A 19,758-nucleotide genomic window follows, 5' to 3' on the forward strand; every position below is an offset into this window, starting at 1 on the left:
AGCCCAGGAGTTGGAGGTTGCTGTGAGCTGTAATGTCACGGCACTTTGCCCAGGAGGACAGCTTGAGGCTCTGTCTCAAAAAAAAAAAAAAAAGTGTGAACTCCCTCTCTGAAAAAGTCATCCCCCCAATAATTTGGAGGTAAGTTAGAGAAATATTATCTTTTCTAGTCTACAGTTGCTTTTGTTCTTAATATTTAAGGAGCTCTGAGAGGTGGATACATTTTTTCTGTCACTGCTCAAAGGCATATTGGGGGAGGTGAAAGCCCTGTGCCTCTTTGCCTATATCCACACTCACCTGCTTTGGGTACTTTTTCCAGTGAAATAGCCTTGGAAGCTGTTTTTGCTTTTTGACAGAGCCTCAAGCTGTCACCCTGGGTAGAGTGCTGTGGCATCACAGCTCAAAGCAACCTCCAATTCCTGGGCTCAAGCGATTCTCCTGCCTCCACCTCCTGAGTAGCTGGAACTACAGGTGTCTGCCAGAACGCCTGGTTATTTTTGAGTTGCAGTTGTCATTGTTGTTTGGCGGGCCCGGGTTGGATTCGAACCTGCCAGCTCAGGTGTATGCGGCTGGCACCTTAGCCGCTTGAGCCACAGGCACCGAGCCCATGGAAGCAGTTTTTACAAACTTTTAGATGGGTGTGGCATATAAGAATGTGGTATGTCTACTTTTATGCATCATAGTTCTGTAGGTTTAATGTGCACTTAAAAATTGACCTAATTTGAAAGGAAAAGCTCTTTAATTTCATGTATGTCATAATTGAACCTAGGTTTTTGATATGCCTTCTTCTGTAACGGGGAAAAGTATAGATCCAGGAGACACAATTTTCTTAATTGTAATCTTAATTTTACCACAACCTAGCTGTGGGGCTTTAAAAGCCATTTTACTTCCACTTCTTCATTTGTAGCATCACAGATTTCAACAATAACAAAAACAAAGCAAGGATTTCATCATATATACATATAGTACTTTGCTGAAGTTGCTAATCATTTGTATGATATTCCAGTGAAGAAATCTTTCATAAGATTGTTTCTGGGACCAGCCTGAGCAAGAGCTAGACCTCATCTCTAAAAATAGCTGGGCGTTATGACTGGCACCTGTAGTCCCAGCAACTTGGGAGGCTGAGGCAAGAGAATTTCTTGAGGCCAAGAATTTGAGGCTTATGACATCATGGTACTCTGCCAAAGGCAAAAAATGTGAGACTGTCTCAAAAAAAAAAAAAAAAAAAAAAAGATGGTTTCTGGAAACTTTTCCGTTTTCTTTAAGAAGCAAATAATGAATTTATTTACTGTATAGTTTTTTTTCTTCTGAAGGTATAGTGGGGAAGGGTCCTTCATATACTATCCTTATTCCTCTGATTTTTATAAATAATGGCGGTTATATATTAAAAATGACTTTTTTTTGGAATTAGTGTTCCTGTCTTTAACTGAAGTAGTAATAGGAAATGCCTTATCTTCTAACTTGTTTTGATAGGCAGGACTGGAGAATAACAAGAAAGGACACCTGGCATCTGCCTTTCATGTTATGGCTTCCCATTAGCACCATGAGAAATCATATCCTTTCTCCTGTTCTAGCCAGGCATGGCCAGTTAACTGCTCCTCTGTTGACAAGAGGTAGTGTGACTCTTTAGGCTTATCTGTGCGCTTTTTTTTAATAGCGCACAGTTCAGGTATCTTTCATGGCTTTGTTTTGGAATTGTACACCAACTTTAGGTGAGAGTTTTGCCAGCTTTGGCAAATTCGACATGATGAGTCTAAAAGAAACGCTGACTCATGGAAAGCAAGACTCTGGCCTTCACTGGAGTAAAGTTTCTTTTTTTTTTTTTTTCCTTGAGACAGAGTTTCACTATGTACATGGTATAGTGCCGTGGCATCACAGCTCACAGCAACCTCAAACTCTTGGGCTTAAACGATTCTCTTGCTTCAGCCTCCCAAGTAGCTGGGACTACAGGTGCTTACCACAATGCCTGGCTGTTTTTTGTTGCAGTTGTTTAGCTGGCCCGGGCCAGGTTTGAACCCTCCACCTTCAGTGTATGTGGCTGGTGCCATAACCACTGTGCTATGGGCACCAAGCCTAGAGTAAAGTTTCTTAGGTTACGCTTACTGAGTTATATCTCATGGAATTACCAGAAAGGATTTAGGTAACAGGTGTGTATGAACAGTTTCCTTCACAGCTAAGTGCAGTGAGAGAGGCCATGGTCAGCACACTCTTTCCCTCTCCAGTCACCCTCCACGGGCACCATGCCTTCTCATCTGTTGCGGTTCCTCTCAACAAGGTCACCAAGGGTCACTAGTGCTAACTGCACTTCTTTTTTGACTTTGCTGCAGAGTCTGCAGTGACTGCTCCTGGTGTGTGTATTCTTTGTGAATATAAAAGTAATACATGTTTATTGTGGAAAATCTTGAAAAAAGACTTGTAATCCAGAAAACCTTTTCCTCATTGAATTGTTTCTGTGACAACTGGTGGCTTCCTTTTCTCTTGATCAGATCTGAGCCAGCTGGACTGTGGCTATTTCTGTCTTGTAAACACTTGAGCCCAACATGTCTTGGCTGAACAACTGTGCCACCCCTGCTGTGGATGTGCTCAGGCACCTTTGCGAATTGGTGAAGCCGTGAGATGAGGGTCAGTCCTTGACTTCTCTCCATCATCCTCCATTTTTTAATCAGTGGTTAGAATCTTGTTTGTTATTCTCATTTATTCATTTACTTATCATCTCTCTATTCTTAACCATCTTAGTTCAGATTCTGTTTTTCAACTATCTGAATTTTCCCAAAGCATCATCTGCTTTAGAATCTGAGGACTTAAAGGCTTAATTTAGAAAATCAGGGCTTCCCTGACCTGTTCCTACACCCTCAAGTCTGGGTGTGGTGCTGATGGCTCTCCACTGGAGTGGGGTCTTCTCCCCACTTGACCCACACGTCTTCCATCTCTCCTCCAACTCTCTCCATGGACCCTCAGCACCCTGTGCTGTCCTGACCTGGGTCTCATTCTGCTGTACTTGCCTACTTTTCTGTCTCTTTATTCTTATTCATAGCTGCACCAGTAGTGTCCAGCCCAGAGTGTAAGTTTAAGGTAACAAATGTGTAGAAGGAAGTGCACATTTGTAGGGAATAGGTTAGTAGGAAAAAAAAAATTAGAGGCTATTAATGCTAGTTTTGGCTACCTTAAAAATCTTAATCATGTGACTGGACCTTCCCTACCTGGTACTGTGGTCATGGTTCCACCTAGTGGTGGCCTAGTACCTCAGCCCAGATCTAGAGCCCCTGACACTCTTGACATTGGATCAAACACATGACCTCTAAGTCCTTTCAAACTCCATCTTCAAATTCCAATCTAAAGTTAAAAACAGATTCTGGGCCCAGTTCCAGAATTCTGATTTAGTAGACCCTGCAGTCTTAATTTTTCTAACAGAGGCCCTTCTGAGACTCTTAAGATGTGTAGGTGCTAATAGAGCTGCATTTCATTTCATTGCAAGAGAGTGGGATCGTATTATAGCAAACTCTCAAAATGCAATTGTGATGAAGAGATTGGCACCATGGAAACCATTTCTGTCTCTGTGTGTGGGGGTTGCTGGGATGGGGAAAGTGCACCACTTGGTGTGTTCTGTTGGAGATTTAGAGTTTTAATTGTATGGATTTGCAGCATGTGTTCTTAGTTCCCTGCATCATGTCCTCTAACTGATTTCAATTAAAAGTCGGACTTTTGCAGTTTCTCTAAATCTGGCCAACACTTTTCTATTTTCTGCCTTAGGGCTTTCAGACTGAACAAGGGAGGGGTAGAGATTAGCCCCAGGAAACCTTCAACCAAGGGCGGGGGGTTGCCTACCTCCTAGAGGTACCTTCACTATGTGTCCCCCTTGGGCTTTTCCCTTCCCTGTCATATCTTTTCCTCACATCTAGTCCCTGAGATAATCTTCCGAAAAACCTTGTATGTAAGTACTGTGTCAGTTGAGCAGACTTTATAGGTTAATGTCCCTCTCAACAAGAGTACCTAAACTAGTGTGTAGGGTAGAAAGTTCAAGAGACCACAGTGTGCATTGCAAAGTGACACACACACACAGAGCTCAAGTTTAAGCTCACACTCTGCAGTGAGTCATTATGTGAGGATTTATTTTTTAAATAAACTATTTCTTTGATTTTATTTAGGAGAAGGATTGAAAGGGATATGAAAACCTAGAAAATATTTGGTGCAGAGAAATGGCAGTAGATGTGCCTCTTTTATTCATTTATATGTTTTCTTGTTCTTGAAGAATTCTGGGTGGCTCTTTGTGTAAGACTAAATTTTGTAGAGTATAATGATAGAAAGAGCAATTTAAAATGCTACAATGTGGGCCAGGCACGGTGGTTCATACCTATAATTCCAGCACTTGGGGAGGCCAAGGTGGGTGAATCGCTTGAGCTCAGAAGTTGGAAGACCAGCCTGAGCAAGAGGAGACCCCTCTATTAAAAATAGAAAAATTAAAAAAAAAAAAAGTAGCCAGGCATTATGGTAGTCACTTGTAGTCCCTGCTTCTCAAGATGAGGCAGGAGGATCAATTAAACCCAGGAGTTTGAGGTTGCTGTGAGCTACGGTAAGGACACGGCACTCTACCCAGGGCCACCAAGTAAGATTCTGTCTCAAAAAAAATTCTTCCATACCAAAAACCCCTCCTCACATCTGAGCAGATCCCATAGAAGCTGCCATATTGTAGGTACTCAGTAAATGTGGAGCTGATGAGAAGGAATATGCTAAGCTGTCCAAGGCACATCTTAGCCTGTTATCCCAGTGAGCAAGACGCTGCAGGCTTAGACAGTAAGGTGCTTTTGCCTCCCTTCTCCCAACTTGTGATCGCAGCTCTTTCTTTTGGACTCTAGATTTACTTTGCTGATCAGGCACCCCTAAAAACACTCTTTCTTTAATCCAGGATATTGTGTGTGATTTTAGCTTTATCAAGTCACTTATTCTCTAGGTGTGAGTTGAAATGTTAACTGAGGGTTGAAATACTAGATAATCTAATGCTTAGACAGTCATCTAATTTACACAGTGTGCTATTTTATGTAAATTGATGGTGATTGTCTAATCTAAAAATCACCATCTAGCTAATCAATTGTTATGGCAGGGACTAGAACACAGGTCTCTGTTAATCATCATGTCTCATTTCTGAAATGGCTTCCATCTCCACCCCTGGCCAGGGAACAAAAGAAGGCACTATTTTTCTAAACTAGTTCTAAGTGGTTTTTAGAATTATTAAGGGTTAATTCATCCAAGTTGGTTTCAGTTATTTCAGGCTTAACCATGAAAAATGTCCCCCCCCCCCAAACTTGTGTAACTTGACAGCTGTGAAAAATATCAAGAACAAAGCTTATGATGCTTACAGACTTAACTAACATGACAGTGAAGTGTGTTGTTGTCTGTTATCAAGTTTTTGTTTGCAAAATGAACAGTGCCTACAGGTGTCTTTCATACCTAACCAACATCTTGGTTAAGATAGTAGCAGGAGGTGGTGGGGAGTAAAAAGATGGTAGCAGAGAATTTGACAGTTAAATGTTTATACACTTAGATTACTTAGAAAAATTAAGACTATACTAGATGGACATGGACAAAGTACGAAAACAACAAGTAAAAACTGTAAGCATCTAAATATGGGAATGGTTTAGAAAGCAAGTATAGTTATTTCAACAGGCTTTTTTGTAACTAATAAAATGCTAGTTGTGATAACTTAGAAAGAACTAATGTTAAAAAAACCTGCTAGGGATTATGGAGGCGTTCCTTTTATACTACGCTTTATCCTCACTGATAAAAAGAGATGTTTTCATTTCAGTACGTTCAGATTTTCTTTTTAAATTAAAGGATTATCTGTTTAAAATATTAATTGATGACAGCTTCTAAAATTCATCAGTCAAAGCCAGTTTATTTTCTGGCCTATACCCCATGGAAAGTGGTTAATTTGCTTTTGTTATTCTTGATCTGTACATCGAGTACAGATTACCAAACAACGAGTTTGGTAATGGTTTATTGAACTGATAGAAAATGTTTTTCTTACTTGCTAGAACGTTCAGAGTTAAAAAAAAGAAGTTTCTAAAGACAAAATTGGTTTCATAATCAAATACCGTACATTTCTTCCCTGCAGGGCCCCTGTTATGCACCTGAAACTGTATTGGAGACACCAGAAGAGAGAGCGCCCTCTGGAGGTCAACAGGAGAACACTGAGGCTGCCTATGAGCCACCAAAAGGCTTTAAGTGATGAGAAATGGAAAGCAAGCCTCATGAAACCACTTGTCTCTCTTGGTAAAGCACCATCTCAGAAGCCTCTTGGGATCCTTTCTCCAGATGTTCTGTGCAGTATGAGTGGGAAGAATCCTGTAGAAAGTAGCCTGAACATTAAGACCAGAAAGAATGTGCCATCTACAACCATCCACCAGGGTGAAGAAGGAGCACTTGATATCTGGGCTGTTGTGAAACCTGGAAATACCAAGGAGAAAATTGCATTCTTTGCAGCCCACCAGTGTAATACTAGGACAGGATCTATGAAAATAAAAAGCTCCTGGGATATTGATGGGAGAGCTACTAAAAGAAGGAAAAAATCAGGGGATCTTATAAAAGCCAAGCTACAGCTAGAAAGCATGCGAGAAGTCAGCAGCAGGTGCCACCAGCCTGAGCCTTTTGCGTGTGGCATTAAGCACTGTTCTGTGCATTACGTGAGTGACAGTGGGGATGGCGTCTACACTGGGAGGCCTCTGTCAGTTATACAGATGGTCGCCTTCCTTGAGCAAAGAGCTAGTGCTCTCTTAGCTAGTTGTGCGAAAAACTGCACAAACTCCCCTGCTGTTGTGAGGTTTCCTGGCCAATCCAGAGGAGCACCCCCAGCCTCTGAGCATTTCTCTGCCCCAGGAGCATGTGAACCCATAGAAAGGGGAAACCCTGAAGTTGGTGAACCACAGAGTGAGCCAGTCCGTGTCCTAGACATAGTAGCCAGGCTGGAGTCTGAGTGCCTAAGGCAACAGAGCCAGCATGAACTTGGGAGCCTCTCGAGGAATAACAGCTTCCATCGGAGTGCTGGCGGGGTGTTGCTTTCAAATAGCACCCAAGCTGATGAAGGAAAAACAGGAAAAGGTGCCGTGGAGGCACCTGCCACTCAGGTGGACCCCACAGGGTCTGCATCTGTAGCCTGTGTCCCCTCAGGAGCTGGCCATTCTCCCAACGGGGACAAGACCTGGGATGGTACTTCTCAGGGCCATCTCTCGTTGCGGGCAGGTGTGAGTTTCCACATGGATGATACAGAATTAGAGCCCAGTCTGCAAATTACCATGAAAAATAGCAACAGGACTGATGTGGAAATGACAGATGAACTTGTTAGGTTACCTTTTCCTTCTCACGTCTGTCCCCAAGCCGCGGAATTGCCCACAGATGCTGTTGACTGTATGAACAGAGCGCTTGTGCCACTAACCAGCCCAAGTCTTGATCAGAGAAGAAAAGTCTCTCTGTGCGTTGGTATCCCCATGTCCAAGGTGGAGAAAGACCAGCCTTCTAGTTTAGACGCCTGTGAAGACCCACTTCCAGGAATGTTGTTTTTTTTGCCACCTGGTCAGCACTCAGACTGTTCCCAGTTGAGTGAAAGTACAAGGAAAGTGGCTTCAGAGTCCAGCCAGCTTGCTGTGAGTGACAGCACATCTGAGCCACTTGTGCCACCACCCTCCTCTGTGGAAAGTGCCTCACCAGTACTTGAGGCATCCAGTTGGAAAAAGCAGGTGTCTCATGATTTTCTGGAGACCAGGTTTAAAATCCAGCAGCTTCTGGAGCCTCAGCAGTACATGGTTTTTCTGCCCCACCACATTATGGTAAAAATCTTCAGGTTGCTTCCCACTAAGAGTTTAGTGGCTCTTAAATGTACCTGCTACTATTTCAAGTTTATTATTGAACACTACAATATTAGGCCATCAGATTCTCGCTGGGTTCGAGATCCACGCTATCGAGAGGATCCTTGCAAACAATGCAAGAAAAAGTATGTGAGAGGGGATGTGTCCCTATGCCGGTGGCACCCCAAGCCCTATTGCCAGGCATTTCCCTATGGGCCAGGGTACTGGATGTGCTGCCATCGCTCTCAGAAAGCCTTCCCTGGCTGTCAGCTGGGACTTCACGACAATCGCTGGGTTCCTGCCTGCCACAGCTTTAACCGGGAAATCCACAAGAAATCAAAAGGGACTGAAACTGAAGAGGAATAATATCCACGTGAGGCAACAAAAGGACCTATTTTTAAAAACCACGAAACACTGTTCAAGCGAGCATTGCCTCTCTAAATTTAGTTACCACTGCAGGAGAATCTGTAACTATCAGCACCGCCATTGCTCAGGCATCTTTAAAACTCTTAATTTATGAGCTATACAGGAAAATTGGTCTCATTTTTTCTAATGGCATCTCTCATTTGATCCATAGTAGTGTCTCTGCTGTTTTCCTGAGTCAGATCCCTCCCCAAAGGATGAAGGTGTGCCACCATCAAGGACATTTAGAAGAGCTCACTGCAGACTGCAGGCAGTCCTCAAGGAAAGGTTCTGGCAGTGTTTTGAGCACTGGGGCACCGTATCTGAAATAAGTGAATAGTGTCCCATGAAAAGAATAGCAGGACTCTCAGATGAAAGGTATTCTTAAAAAGGAAAAGTCGGGCATGTCACTTTAGGCCTTGTATGTGTGACCCTGTGAGACAGATGTTTGTGGTTGGGGTGGATTCACAGGGTTGTGAAGTGCATATTAAACCTAAGCACCTTCACCTTTAAATGCCTGCTGCAGGCCCTCTCTCTGTAAATATGATTAAAATACAGTTGTGTATGAGGGACGCTGACTGAGCAGCACTGTCACAGGGCAGCTAGGAGAGTGCTGTGGCTATCACGAGTGTTTTTTGATCGTCTAGTTTCAAAGTTGTACATTCTGTATGTTTCCTAAATAAACTGAATGTTTCCTGTATAATATATGAATGTTTCTGAGAAGAAACTCTATAAATAGTTAAAAGGCTAACCTGTTCAAAGGATACCAAATAATGGCTTAACTGGACAACCTGAAAATTAACATAGAGAACAACCTTTTCTTATATTTTAGTGATCCACCAAGATTGAGAGAATATTATATAGTCAGATTATAACATTCTTGTCTACTTTATCCTTTCTGTTAGTTTTTTAAAATCTCAATAAAAACATACATCTTAAGCGGGATCTGAATTTTACAAAGACTTTTTTCCTTCTCTTGTGATATAGTATTGAAAAAGGTTCTTGTGTTGTGAGAATTAAAATTTTTTTTAATTGTTGCAGTGGAAGAGAGGAAATGATTTCTGTTTTTACTTAACATCCTAAGTTTCAATTTTTGCAACCCTCCAACACTTGAAGGGTTTGTCTGTCTGCCCTCTTGTTTCCTGTTGAGTGTGGTGGTGTTATCGAGGGTATTCTTAGGACTTGTCCAGGTATAATCAATCACTTAAAAATCATTAAAGAGCTATTGAGGCCCATGGTCATGTAATGCTTCGTTGGCTGTAAGGTTTTGGGCCACAACTACTGTGGGTAGAAGTCCTAAAAACTAAGTTGGCTTGAAATTGAGTACCCACCAAAAACCTTGAACCAGTGTAAGCTTCAGGCTTACAGAGAACAGATAGTAAATGTTCTAGTGGGAGCTGCTGTGCTTGGCTGACATGCTTGGCTGAGTGTCTGTGACACAGGACCAAAAGGAGGCTGAGAAGAGCTCACTTTTCTTTTGAGAGATGGTGTTTTTCCTCATGACTTAACCCAGGTAAGTTATATTGGAAAATGCTTTTAAAGTGCCCTGGGCTGCACTTCCCTGTGCTTGTTAGATTATCCTTTGAATTGTTCTACCAGGGGTTCTCAAACTTTTTAAATAGGGGGCCAGTTTTCTGTCCCTCAGACTGTTGGAGGGCTGGACTGCGGGCCCTGGGACGAGTCGGCTACTAAGCAGGACAGGCAGCAGCGGCAAAACACCCGGCAGGCCAGATAAATGTCCCAGGTGGGCTGCATGTGGCCCATGGGCCATAGTTTGAAGACACCTGCAACCTGGCAGTCTCAGTGGGGCCTTCTCAGTAGGCCTGTTGTGGCTCACAGTGTAGTCAGGCGAGAGTACACACAAAGGACTCTGAGTGCTGCTTAGTGTGTTGAGCAGTGTGGTTCTCAACCTTCCTAATGCTGTGACCCTTCAATACAGTTCCTCATGTTGTGGTGACCCCCAACCATAAAATTATTTTCGTTGAGTTTGGTGAAAGCACCTGTGTGGGAAGTTGTGAAGTCCCTTCAACTGACATGCAGGCCATTCCAAAGTCCATGGCCATAGCTAATGTTTGCACAACCTCATGGGAAGAGCAAACATTGTGGCTACACACAGCTGGGTAATACCCTGTGTATTCACTCCAAACTGGCTGAAGGCTTTTGCTCTGGGGAAGTGTAGCTGTGGCAGTAGCTCCTGGACACCTCTTCAGGCTGTCTTGGCCCTTTCACAGCTGTTGCTCTGGACAGCCCCTCTGTCTGCAGCAGGCGGCCCCTGTCTAACAGCAGGACTTAATGTTTCCATTTCTCTCTTGTCTCGACGTCTGGGCAGTTTCCACACAGCTTTCCTACACAGGCATACCCTTCCCCACAGGTCTGTGCAAGAAACAAGTTACTATAGGTCAAGGGTCCTCAAAACTTTTTAAACAGGGGGCCAGTTCACCATCCCTCAGACTGTTGGAGGGCCAGACCGTGGGCCCCAGGACGAGTCGGCTGCTAAGCAGGACAGGCAGCGGCAAAAACACCCGGCGGGCCGGATGAATGTCATCGGCGGGCCTGCTATTAGACAGGGGCTGTCTGCAGACGGAGGGGCTGTCCAGTTTGAGGACGCCTGCCTTAGGTCATATGCTTCACACCATGGCGCCCAAAGGTGAATGCATCTCTACAGAAAGTGAGCAGCATCTCCAGGCTTACCAAGGACAGACCATAATTAGTACCACCATGACCTATAACTTTAAAAAATGTATTTCAGGGGCAGCGCCTGTGACTCAAAGGAGTAGCGTGCCAGCCCCATATACTGGAGGTGGTGGGTTCAAGTGGGCAAAAACTGGGGGAAAAGGAAATGTATTTCAGGCATTTTTTTTTCTCAGTAAGAAAATTTCTAAATGGAGACTTTACTACTTTTTGTATTGACAGGGATGGAGTTGGAGAACAGTCTCCTTAAGGAAAGTGTCTCAAGAATGGAGAAGCAAGTGTCCAGTGTGCTCAGTTCTAATAAGAAGCCAGTAGATGAGCTAATACGCCCACACAAGAGAAAAAGTCAATTCGAGTTGGCAGGGGTAGGAGATTGGTGAACTCCCACCTAATGGGCACAATGTAAATGTATGTGGCACTTCTCCTGGGTGAGGGGCACAGCTACAACAGGGACTTTACCTAACAAATGCAAACATTTGTTTGCAAAATCATTTGTACCCGCATATTAATCTGAAATAAAATTTCTTAAAGTATTCTCTGTATAGAATATTTCAGGATTATATCTCATTCTTGCTACTCTCATTGTAGGAGCAGAAATGAAAAATCATTTTGAAAAAGACATATATATATAAGCCAAGTACTGTTAAAGGATTTATTGTAGTAAATACAATGAAGTTTAGGAAACCTTTGACTCAAACTGGTTTGGAAGTTGCAGAGCAAAGTGTCCTGACTGTGACAGTGTGAGGAGGTCCTCAGACACTAGCTCTTTGATCAGCTCTGTCCCCCGGTGAGTCCTTAAGGAATCTGTCCACTGTACCCAATGTGAAGACATACCGTTTTTCCCACCTAACTTACAGATATGTAAACCTTAGTTACATTGTTACCAAAAAAAAAAAAAAAAGTCTTCAACAGATCATCTTAAGCAACCTATTTGGGTGGGTTTTTATTTAGTATTACATTTTTTCAGTAAATCATTTTAAAACAGAATACATGACCAAGTTCTATGGCTTTTTGTTTAAAAAAAAAAACCAGCTTCCATTTTTTAAAAAGCTGTTTACATATGATTCTGGCACCTACATGAAAAATTTAAATGAGCAGCAAAGAGATTAGAAAAAACAGTGGTTGAAAAGTATATTTAAGAATATTTACAGAGTGGATTCAGTGCAAAATAAACCCAAACTAATTCAGCAGTATAAGCTAGTATGCTGACGTTCAAAGCCACAAAAAGGTTGGTTTGATCACTTGATCCTATGTAAAAGTGCCTTCCAGTTGATATTAACAAAATGCCCATATCAATCCCTAGGTTTCTATATCCTTGTAAGTTTTGTTGAATTACTCTCAGTGGGAGTTAGTGATCCCTGATTTCTATAGTTTCATCTAGCATTCATGGTGTTATAAGAGGCTTGCTTGAGAAAACCATGACAACTATGCGTCTCTCAGCAGAAGCCACTCTACCCCCAAGATGCCAATTCTTGCAACTAAGCTCTTCTGAGGGTCTAAAGTATTATACCTGGACAGCCCATCCCACAGATTACGTTTATTTGGTATTTGTTCAAGTCTACTGTATCTGCTCTCTATGAACTGCAGAGCTAGGCAGTAAGATCCAAGCCCAGCAATCATGAAGCTGAGCATTTAAAAAAGACATCAGCTGCATAAGAAACCACAAGGAGGAAAGCCTGTTTCCTCCAAGTGGAAAATTCATAGAGCAGGAACTCATGGACAGGAATAAATTTTCCACTTCTGCAGCTCTACCCAAAACTGTATTAAACACCAAATATACCGATAAGCAAAAGCCATAGAGCACCTTGGACTTGTAGGCAAATATCAGCTCTAACAGTTATGTGAGAAAGTTGCAGGGGCATGGCAAACTTCTGAAGGATGTATCTGAGGTCCTATCATGCCAATCACACCAAGAAGATAGGGTCATAGTGCCTGATATTTTGCCGTTACTAAAAATAAAAAACTACTTACATATTTGTACATATTAATGCCCCTCATTATGGTTTTCTTGTAAGATTGTCACTAAGAATGATAAGACACATTAGCTGAAAACGATCTCTTGGTGAGGGGAAATTCTTCACATCTGAACTTTATCCGGGCTACAGAAGAGCATGATCAGCTCTCCACTTCTGAGCAACACAGATCTCCAGGAAATAAGCAGGATGGTGGCTTTCCCTGCAAACACCTGCCACCTAAATCCCTTAGAAAGAAACTGGACATTGTAAGAATGACCCAAGGCTGCTCTTAATTAAGCGGCTTTCACCTGTGCCCAAGCAGGCATTTAGCTTACATAAGGGAAATGACCTTAATGACTCATCTTCACTCAGATTAAATAAATTCAATTTCAAAATGCACATAGTAGATGGTAGGGATTAAATAACTTCAGTGAGAATGAAAAATTTAATTCAGAATACAAGAAAATAGTTGTAAAATCTCTTAGAACATTATTGCAGCCAGAATTTCTTCAACTAACGGATGTAGGTCCTACAGAAAAAAAGACCTTAGTTTTCTTTGGCGTGTGTGGGGAAAGGAACACGGGAACATCCTGGGAGCTACGACAGCAGCAGGAATGAAACATGTTTGAAGCTACCCCCGCCCCAGAAAAGGCCACCCCTCCCAAACAAAACCAAAATTCTTACTCTAAAAACCAAAGATGACCAAACAGTAAAGAAATCCTCTGTACAAAAAAACAGTAAAAGAAAAACTCATGTTACAGAGTTTTTAAGTCCTGATCATCAAGAATCATTTGTGATTCAACCAACCTTTAAAAGTTCAAGTGTCAGGAATAGTGTCAGCATCACAAGGACCAATACCACACTGACCCGTGTATGGGGGCCCTGTGGCCTGGGGCCAGAGGGAACCCAAATGGATTTCTTCCTCAGCAGAACTGGCCACATGCTCAGGTCCTTTCACCAACTTCGGTTTGGGCAGAAGGACTTTTGACCCCTCTGTTCTATTAATTATCATAAGCACGTTGGTCACTATCACAGGCCACTTGACAAATAGAAATGTTTGTCTCCCTGCTTAAGAAAATCCCAGAACAGGTTAAGCTTTTTTTGTTCCAGGCACTATCTTAACATGGTTTTCTAGAAACCTTCTCAATCCAAATCTAGCATGTTTTGGTCTATGCCTGTTAGCGGTGTCCAGTGTAAGCTTTGAACCAGGAGGTCACAGAGGCTGCCGCGGATGAGATCATCCCCCCTGCACTGCTGCTCACAATGGGCGGACAGGCCTGGCTGCTCTGGCTCTGGGAGACTTCCACGGGCTGGGAAGGAATATCACAGAACCGGGGGCTTGGCAGGTTCTCCCAGTCAGTGCCCAGGTCTGTTTCCTCATCACTTATGTGCTCATCTCCACTCTCATCAGACTCTCCAGCAGCTCCGGGATCCACAAATTCCATGGACTCCTCAAGCTCTGCTCGCACTTCGAAGGGCCCCGACCTGTGTGCAGACAGGAGGGGACCTCTTTAGGATGACTGCTGTTCTCACAACCCGAGGTAACATGCCTTTGCCGTCTTCCCCAAGACCCCTCTACCTGATGGGACAGAGGGACACCCACACACACACCACGTACTAAGTCTGTTCTGCACTCACTGCTGACCTATGACAGATTTTCTTTACCAGAATAACATCCTCCATCCCAGTATGAACAACATCATGGTACCACACTTTCCCACAATTCACTCACTTTCTGAAGATCCTGGATGGGAAAATGACAAAGCCCATGCACTGAGATGGGCCCTGGTGGCCCAAAGTATGATTTCCTGGTACACAAAGAACTACACCAATGCTCCCTGCCTCATGGAAGCCCCAAATCATTAGACTCGTCAGAGAAGACTCAAAGAAGAGAAATGACATGGTTATGTGCATGTAACCACAGCTTCCCCAGGCGCTATCAACACCGGGCTCATAATTTTCTATGGTAACAATTATTGCACAGGAATGAGAAGTGTTTTAAGCATCTTTATCTGCAACAGTGTGTATTTCTGCACTGTACTTCAGGAGAAAGTATTTTTATGTCCCAAAGTCCCTGATGACCCTCTCAGTGCCAGGTGTAGTAATCCTTCCCTAGGTCTCATCCTCAGTGCGGCTCCTTAACCTCTCCAGGGAACCGTGCCAGCTGAACTCAGAGAGGGGCCTTTCTGCTGCTGGCCCCTCAGCTCCTGCTTCAGGGGAGCAGGCTGCATTTTCTTCAGGCCACTGCAGAGTGTGGCTATAATACCCCATCTCCCTGCTGCTGCCCAAGATAAGCACATGAGGCCTCCATTTGTTTAAGGATTTTGCTGATAAATACTTTGGGGGAAACAGCAGAGGTCAACAAAAACAGACAGCTGGCTTGGCACCTATAGCTCAGCAGCTAGGGCACCAGCCACATACACTGGAGCTGGTGGGTTTGAATCCAGCCTGGGCCTGCCAAACAACAATGACAACTACAACCAAAAAATAGCTGGGCATTGTGGTGAGTGCCTATAGTCCCAGATACTTGGAAGGCTGAGGCAAGAGAATCACTTAAGCACAAGAGTTGGAGGTTGCTGTGAGCTGTGATGCCATAGCACTCTACCCAGGGCAACAAAGTGAGAGTGTCTCAAAAATAACAGCTATAAGAAACTCCCCAGAATTGCACACCAGCCCATTCTAGCATGTTGGCCAGAGCACTTCACAGACTTTGATGATGAAAGGCTGGGGCTGGCCTCCACAGCACCTCATCAGATCCATACTATCCGATTCTTTTCTAGGGACAAATAGCCCTTATTCTTCCCAGACAGCCTTACTTCCCCACTGTAGTAATGTCCCAGGCACTGTTCCAAGGCTTTGCAGGTATTAAATAAATTGGAAGATGTGCTACTGGGTGTTCCTATGGTCTGCAGTGAGCAATTTACAAAGAATCCCTCACACAAGAGGCTCCCATGTTTACTAGGTCCCCACGCTGCCTACAAGTCATTATTTTGCAAGGGGTGAAAGGAGTAAGAAGTGAGGGTTCTAATGGGTGGAGGGAGGGGAATTGGAGGGATCACTTCTGTGATTTATCTCACAAGGGTACAAGTGAATCTAAGAGTGGAGTATGAACATTTCAACACAATAACTAAGAAAGTGACATGAAGGCTATGTTAACCAGTTTGATGGAAGTGTTTCGGATTGTGTGTGAAAAAAATCACACTGTACCCCAGAAGTGGATTAATGTACACAGTTACCATTCAATTAAAAAAAAAAGTGAGGGTTCTCTGTGATCTTCTTACTTGCTCTTGAAACTTTCTCTGCCAAACAGGAAAATGACCCCTGCAGCCAGCACCCTGGCTCTAAGTATCCCTCTTCTGTTTTAAGGTTCTTCACACACGCTACGTCTTTCCCTCCTCCCTTTTCTTTTTCTTAGCAAACAGTTCTACTCTAATATCATCTTTCCAGACTTCTCCTAGTTCACTCCCAAGCACTCTCTTGCCTGCCTACCCCTAAACGCTGCCTCTAACTCCAGACTCATCTTCTCAGATACCTGAGGCTGTCAACCAGGCTAAAAACATATGCCGGCTGGACTGCTTACCTCTTCCCTCCTGCTCCCACTCCATGTCCGAGGTCCCCAGGGCTGCCTGATATCACCAAATAGGCCTTTCCATTCCTGCTATGTCAAGCCCTCCCTTGGTCACCATCACCTCCCACCTGCATCATCCTGCTGGGGAGCTGCCTCTGCCTCCTGTGACATCCACCTACTAAAAATGGTAGCTACATAAATGCCTTAGCTGGGCCCCCTGCTAAACATAAGGCTGACGCTATGTGGTCAGAGGGGCCAGGTTACTGATGTCTCTCCCATGCTGCCTCTCAGGCCCCAGCCAGGTTCCCGCCGGAGGGGTCTCCTTCCTCCCTCCAAGCTCTGACACCCAGTTTTGCCTTCCTCTCTTACACTGCTTTATCTACCTTTGGGGTCCTTCTAGATCCCCTTGTTAAGGGTTTTCCCAGGAGACTGGTGGGATTACCTGAAGGAAGACACATCCCCCAGGCAGAGTCCCCACCAGAAGCTGTGCTCTGGGCTCAAGATCTCTGCTCAAAGGAGGATTCCTAAAGTGGCCAGTTTGGAGCCACTTTGGTCCCAGATCAACAACTACATTTCTGAGAAGCTCCAGGAGCAGGAGACCCCATGCAGAAGCCCTGGGACGTTTCCTCACTTGACTCCTCTCTTCTGCCACTTGTGGACTAGAGAGGCATCATCTGCTTAGCTCACCTGCCTGAGCCAGAGGTACAGTCCCCAGAACTGGCAAAACAATTCTTTCTCATTCAGTGTCTCTGGGGAAGGAAGATTATAAAATCATTTTTCTGATTTCTACTTTAGCTGAATAGTATCTTTACTCAAAACCTGAAGCGAGAGTACTCAATTTCTCATGACACTGCAGGGAGTTACTCTACTAACTTACGGCAGCAAAACTGCCCTTCTTGCTTCATAAAAGTCTCTTCATAAGACATCTTATTTCAAAACAATATCTGAGAGAATATCTGAACACCAAGAGTGAACTCTAAGGTAAACTATGGTCTCTACGTTGTCATTGTAAAAACTCCATCAGTTTAGAATTCATCAATAGATACTAAACCCAACGGGGAAATTCCGATAAGGTTATCTGCATGATGTGAAAGTGTCCCCGCACAGACTATGTATTAGTGGCTAGGAAGGAAAAATGTAAGAACTTTCGAGTGGGGGGACTGGGAGATTAAGGTAACACCCCACTACGGGGCAGATGGACACTGTGTGTCCCCAGATGTGCTGTCCAAGAGATATCCTCACCCAGGTGCTGTTCCAGCCTAGTACACACAGCCTGAAACTAACCACAAGGAAAAATTAGAGAAGACCCAAATCAAAATTCTATTAAAACGAGAGGAGGAGCCCAATGCTTTAAATTAAAAAAAGAAGTTTATGTTGTAAAGGACAAAGGATGCTCCCGATCAGAAGGAAGCTACAGAGATAGCAACTAAAGGCATACCTGTCTCCAGACCAGACCCTGCAACAGCAGGGAGAACACTCTCAAGGACAGTCCAGCCCAGTGACACAGTGTGAATACTAGCAGCAAGCTAAGCACTGCACCAACACTAAATAAGTGGGTACTGTAACTATATTGGAGTTATGAAAATACCCCTATTTTTGGAAAATACACACTAAATTATTTAGGGGTCAAGAGCCACGATGTGTGCAACTTACCCTCATAGGTTTCAGAGAAACCATGTCTGTGTCCGTGTGTCTGTGTGTATGCATTTAAGGGTGCACAAGTGATAAGCAAATGGGGTGAAATATTAATGACAGGTGAATCTGGGTGGTCTCTATTATTTTTAATAATTTTTCTGTATTCTGAATTTGTTTCAAAGAAAAAGTTGATCTTTGATTTCTGCTATAGGGAGTCCCACCAGGTTCCATTAATAATCTTCTCTAATCTTGATTCTGATGGAGGCAGGCCTGAAAAAGGGACTTCTGCAGCTCTGGCCATAAACTCAGATGTGACTGACAGCCTACCTGTGTATTTCTGCAGGGCAGAGCCCTGTGGAAGCCCATTCTGAAGAGTAAGCCCATGGAAAACTCCAGACCCCCCCAAATTGCCCTGCATAATTTATCTCCAGCATTGAGTAGTTGTTTCCCCTCAACACCAGCGCAGAGTATCATTAATCCCTTCTGTTTTATCACACGGATGGTCAAAAATGGAAACCTGTTTTGAACATTTCTTTATTCTTGTATTTTTATCTACTTCAGAGACTGGGTTTTACTCCATTTGCCAAGCTGAAGTGCAGTGGGTCTTCTCAGGCAAGATCATACCTCACTGCAGCCTTGAACTCCTGGCCTCAAGAGAGTTTCCTGCCTCTGCCTCCCAAGTAGCTGGGACCACAGGCGCCTGCCACAACGCCTGGCTATTTTTTTTTTGGTTGCAGCCATCATTGTTGTTTGGCGGGCTCGGGCTGAATTTGAACCCACCACCTCAGGTGTATGTAGCTGGCACCTTAGCCACTTGAGCCATAGGTGCCGAGCCAGTCTTTTCTTTATTAATTTGAAAATTTTCATTAGGTAGTTTAGATTTTAATCTGTTATCTGTTTTACAGGTTGTAAAACCCAGCCATTGCTTGCCTTTTAATTTTGCTTATGGTATCTTTTTCCACAGACATTTAGGATTTCAAATTTCTTTTTGGTTTTTGAGTTTTGCAGCTTACTTGGAAATTCGTTTCTCACCCTGGGATTATAAAACATTGCCCTTCCTCTTGGTTATTTTATACTTTTGGTTAAAATAAGGTCTTTGGTATCACCTGGAATTAATTCTTTTTTTTTTTTAAGAGAGACAGAGTTTCACTTTATCACCCTTAGTAGAGTGCTGTGGTGTCACACAGCTCACGGCAACCTCCAACTCCTGGGCTTAGGCAATTCTCTTGCCTTAGTCTTCCAGGTAGCTGGTACCACAGGCGCCCACTGCAATGCCCAGCTATTTTTTTGTTGTTGTTGTTGCAGTTGTCACTGTCGTTTAGGAGGCCTGGGCCAGTTTGAACCCAGCTCCCTTGGTGTATGTGGCTGGTGCCGTAACCACTGTACTACAGCTGCCGAGCTGAGCCTTGTTATTTCATGGGTTGAGAGAATGAAAAAGATTCCACAGACCAAGCCCTGGATGTTATTTTTGTTCACGACTTGTTAAGCTGAAGGATTTCAACCTAGTTCATGCCACAAACCTCTAGTACCGTTTATCACCAACAAATGATGACCAGATTAAGTCAGTAATAAAAAGAGAATTGTGAAGAATTGTTACAATGTACAAGGTGCACAGCTGGGCAGCCCTGGGGAAGGAACAGGCGCACAGCTGGGCAGCTCTGGGGAAGGAACAGG

The 19,758-nt window shown here is 43.7% G+C and overlaps 2 protein-coding genes across 3 annotated transcripts in view; one reads left to right on the plus strand and one right to left on the minus strand.

Annotated features, from left to right (window-relative positions):
- FBXO34 (F-box protein 34) overlaps positions 1–9,174 on the plus strand; it is a 66,965-nt gene extending 57,791 nt beyond the window's left edge. For both annotated transcript variants that reach the window (XM_023515875.1, XM_003794394.3), the window contains one exon: positions 6,108–9,174. In XM_023515875.1, coding sequence (XP_023371643.1) covers positions 6,108–8,199 — 2,092 coding nt within the window. In that variant the 3' untranslated portion in view covers positions 8,200–9,174. The remainder of the gene's footprint in view (positions 1–6,107) is intronic.
- A 2,824-nt stretch (positions 9,175–11,998) lies between these two features.
- The window catches only part of ATG14 (autophagy related 14), a 40,036-nt gene continuing 32,276 nt past the window's right edge, over positions 11,999–19,758 (minus strand). Inside the window, exon 10 of the mRNA XM_003794395.3 lies at positions 11,999–14,366. Within this exon, the coding sequence (XP_003794443.1) occupies positions 14,060–14,366 (307 nt within the window). The 3' untranslated portion in view covers positions 11,999–14,059. The remainder of the gene's footprint in view (positions 14,367–19,758) is intronic.

The sequence above is a fragment of the Otolemur garnettii genome, unplaced genomic scaffold (assembly GCF_000181295.1).
Source record: "Otolemur garnettii isolate 467f Iridium unplaced genomic scaffold, OtoGar3 scaffold00081, whole genome shotgun sequence".
In the NCBI taxonomy this organism is placed as follows: Eukaryota; Metazoa; Chordata; class Mammalia; order Primates; family Galagidae; genus Otolemur; species Otolemur garnettii.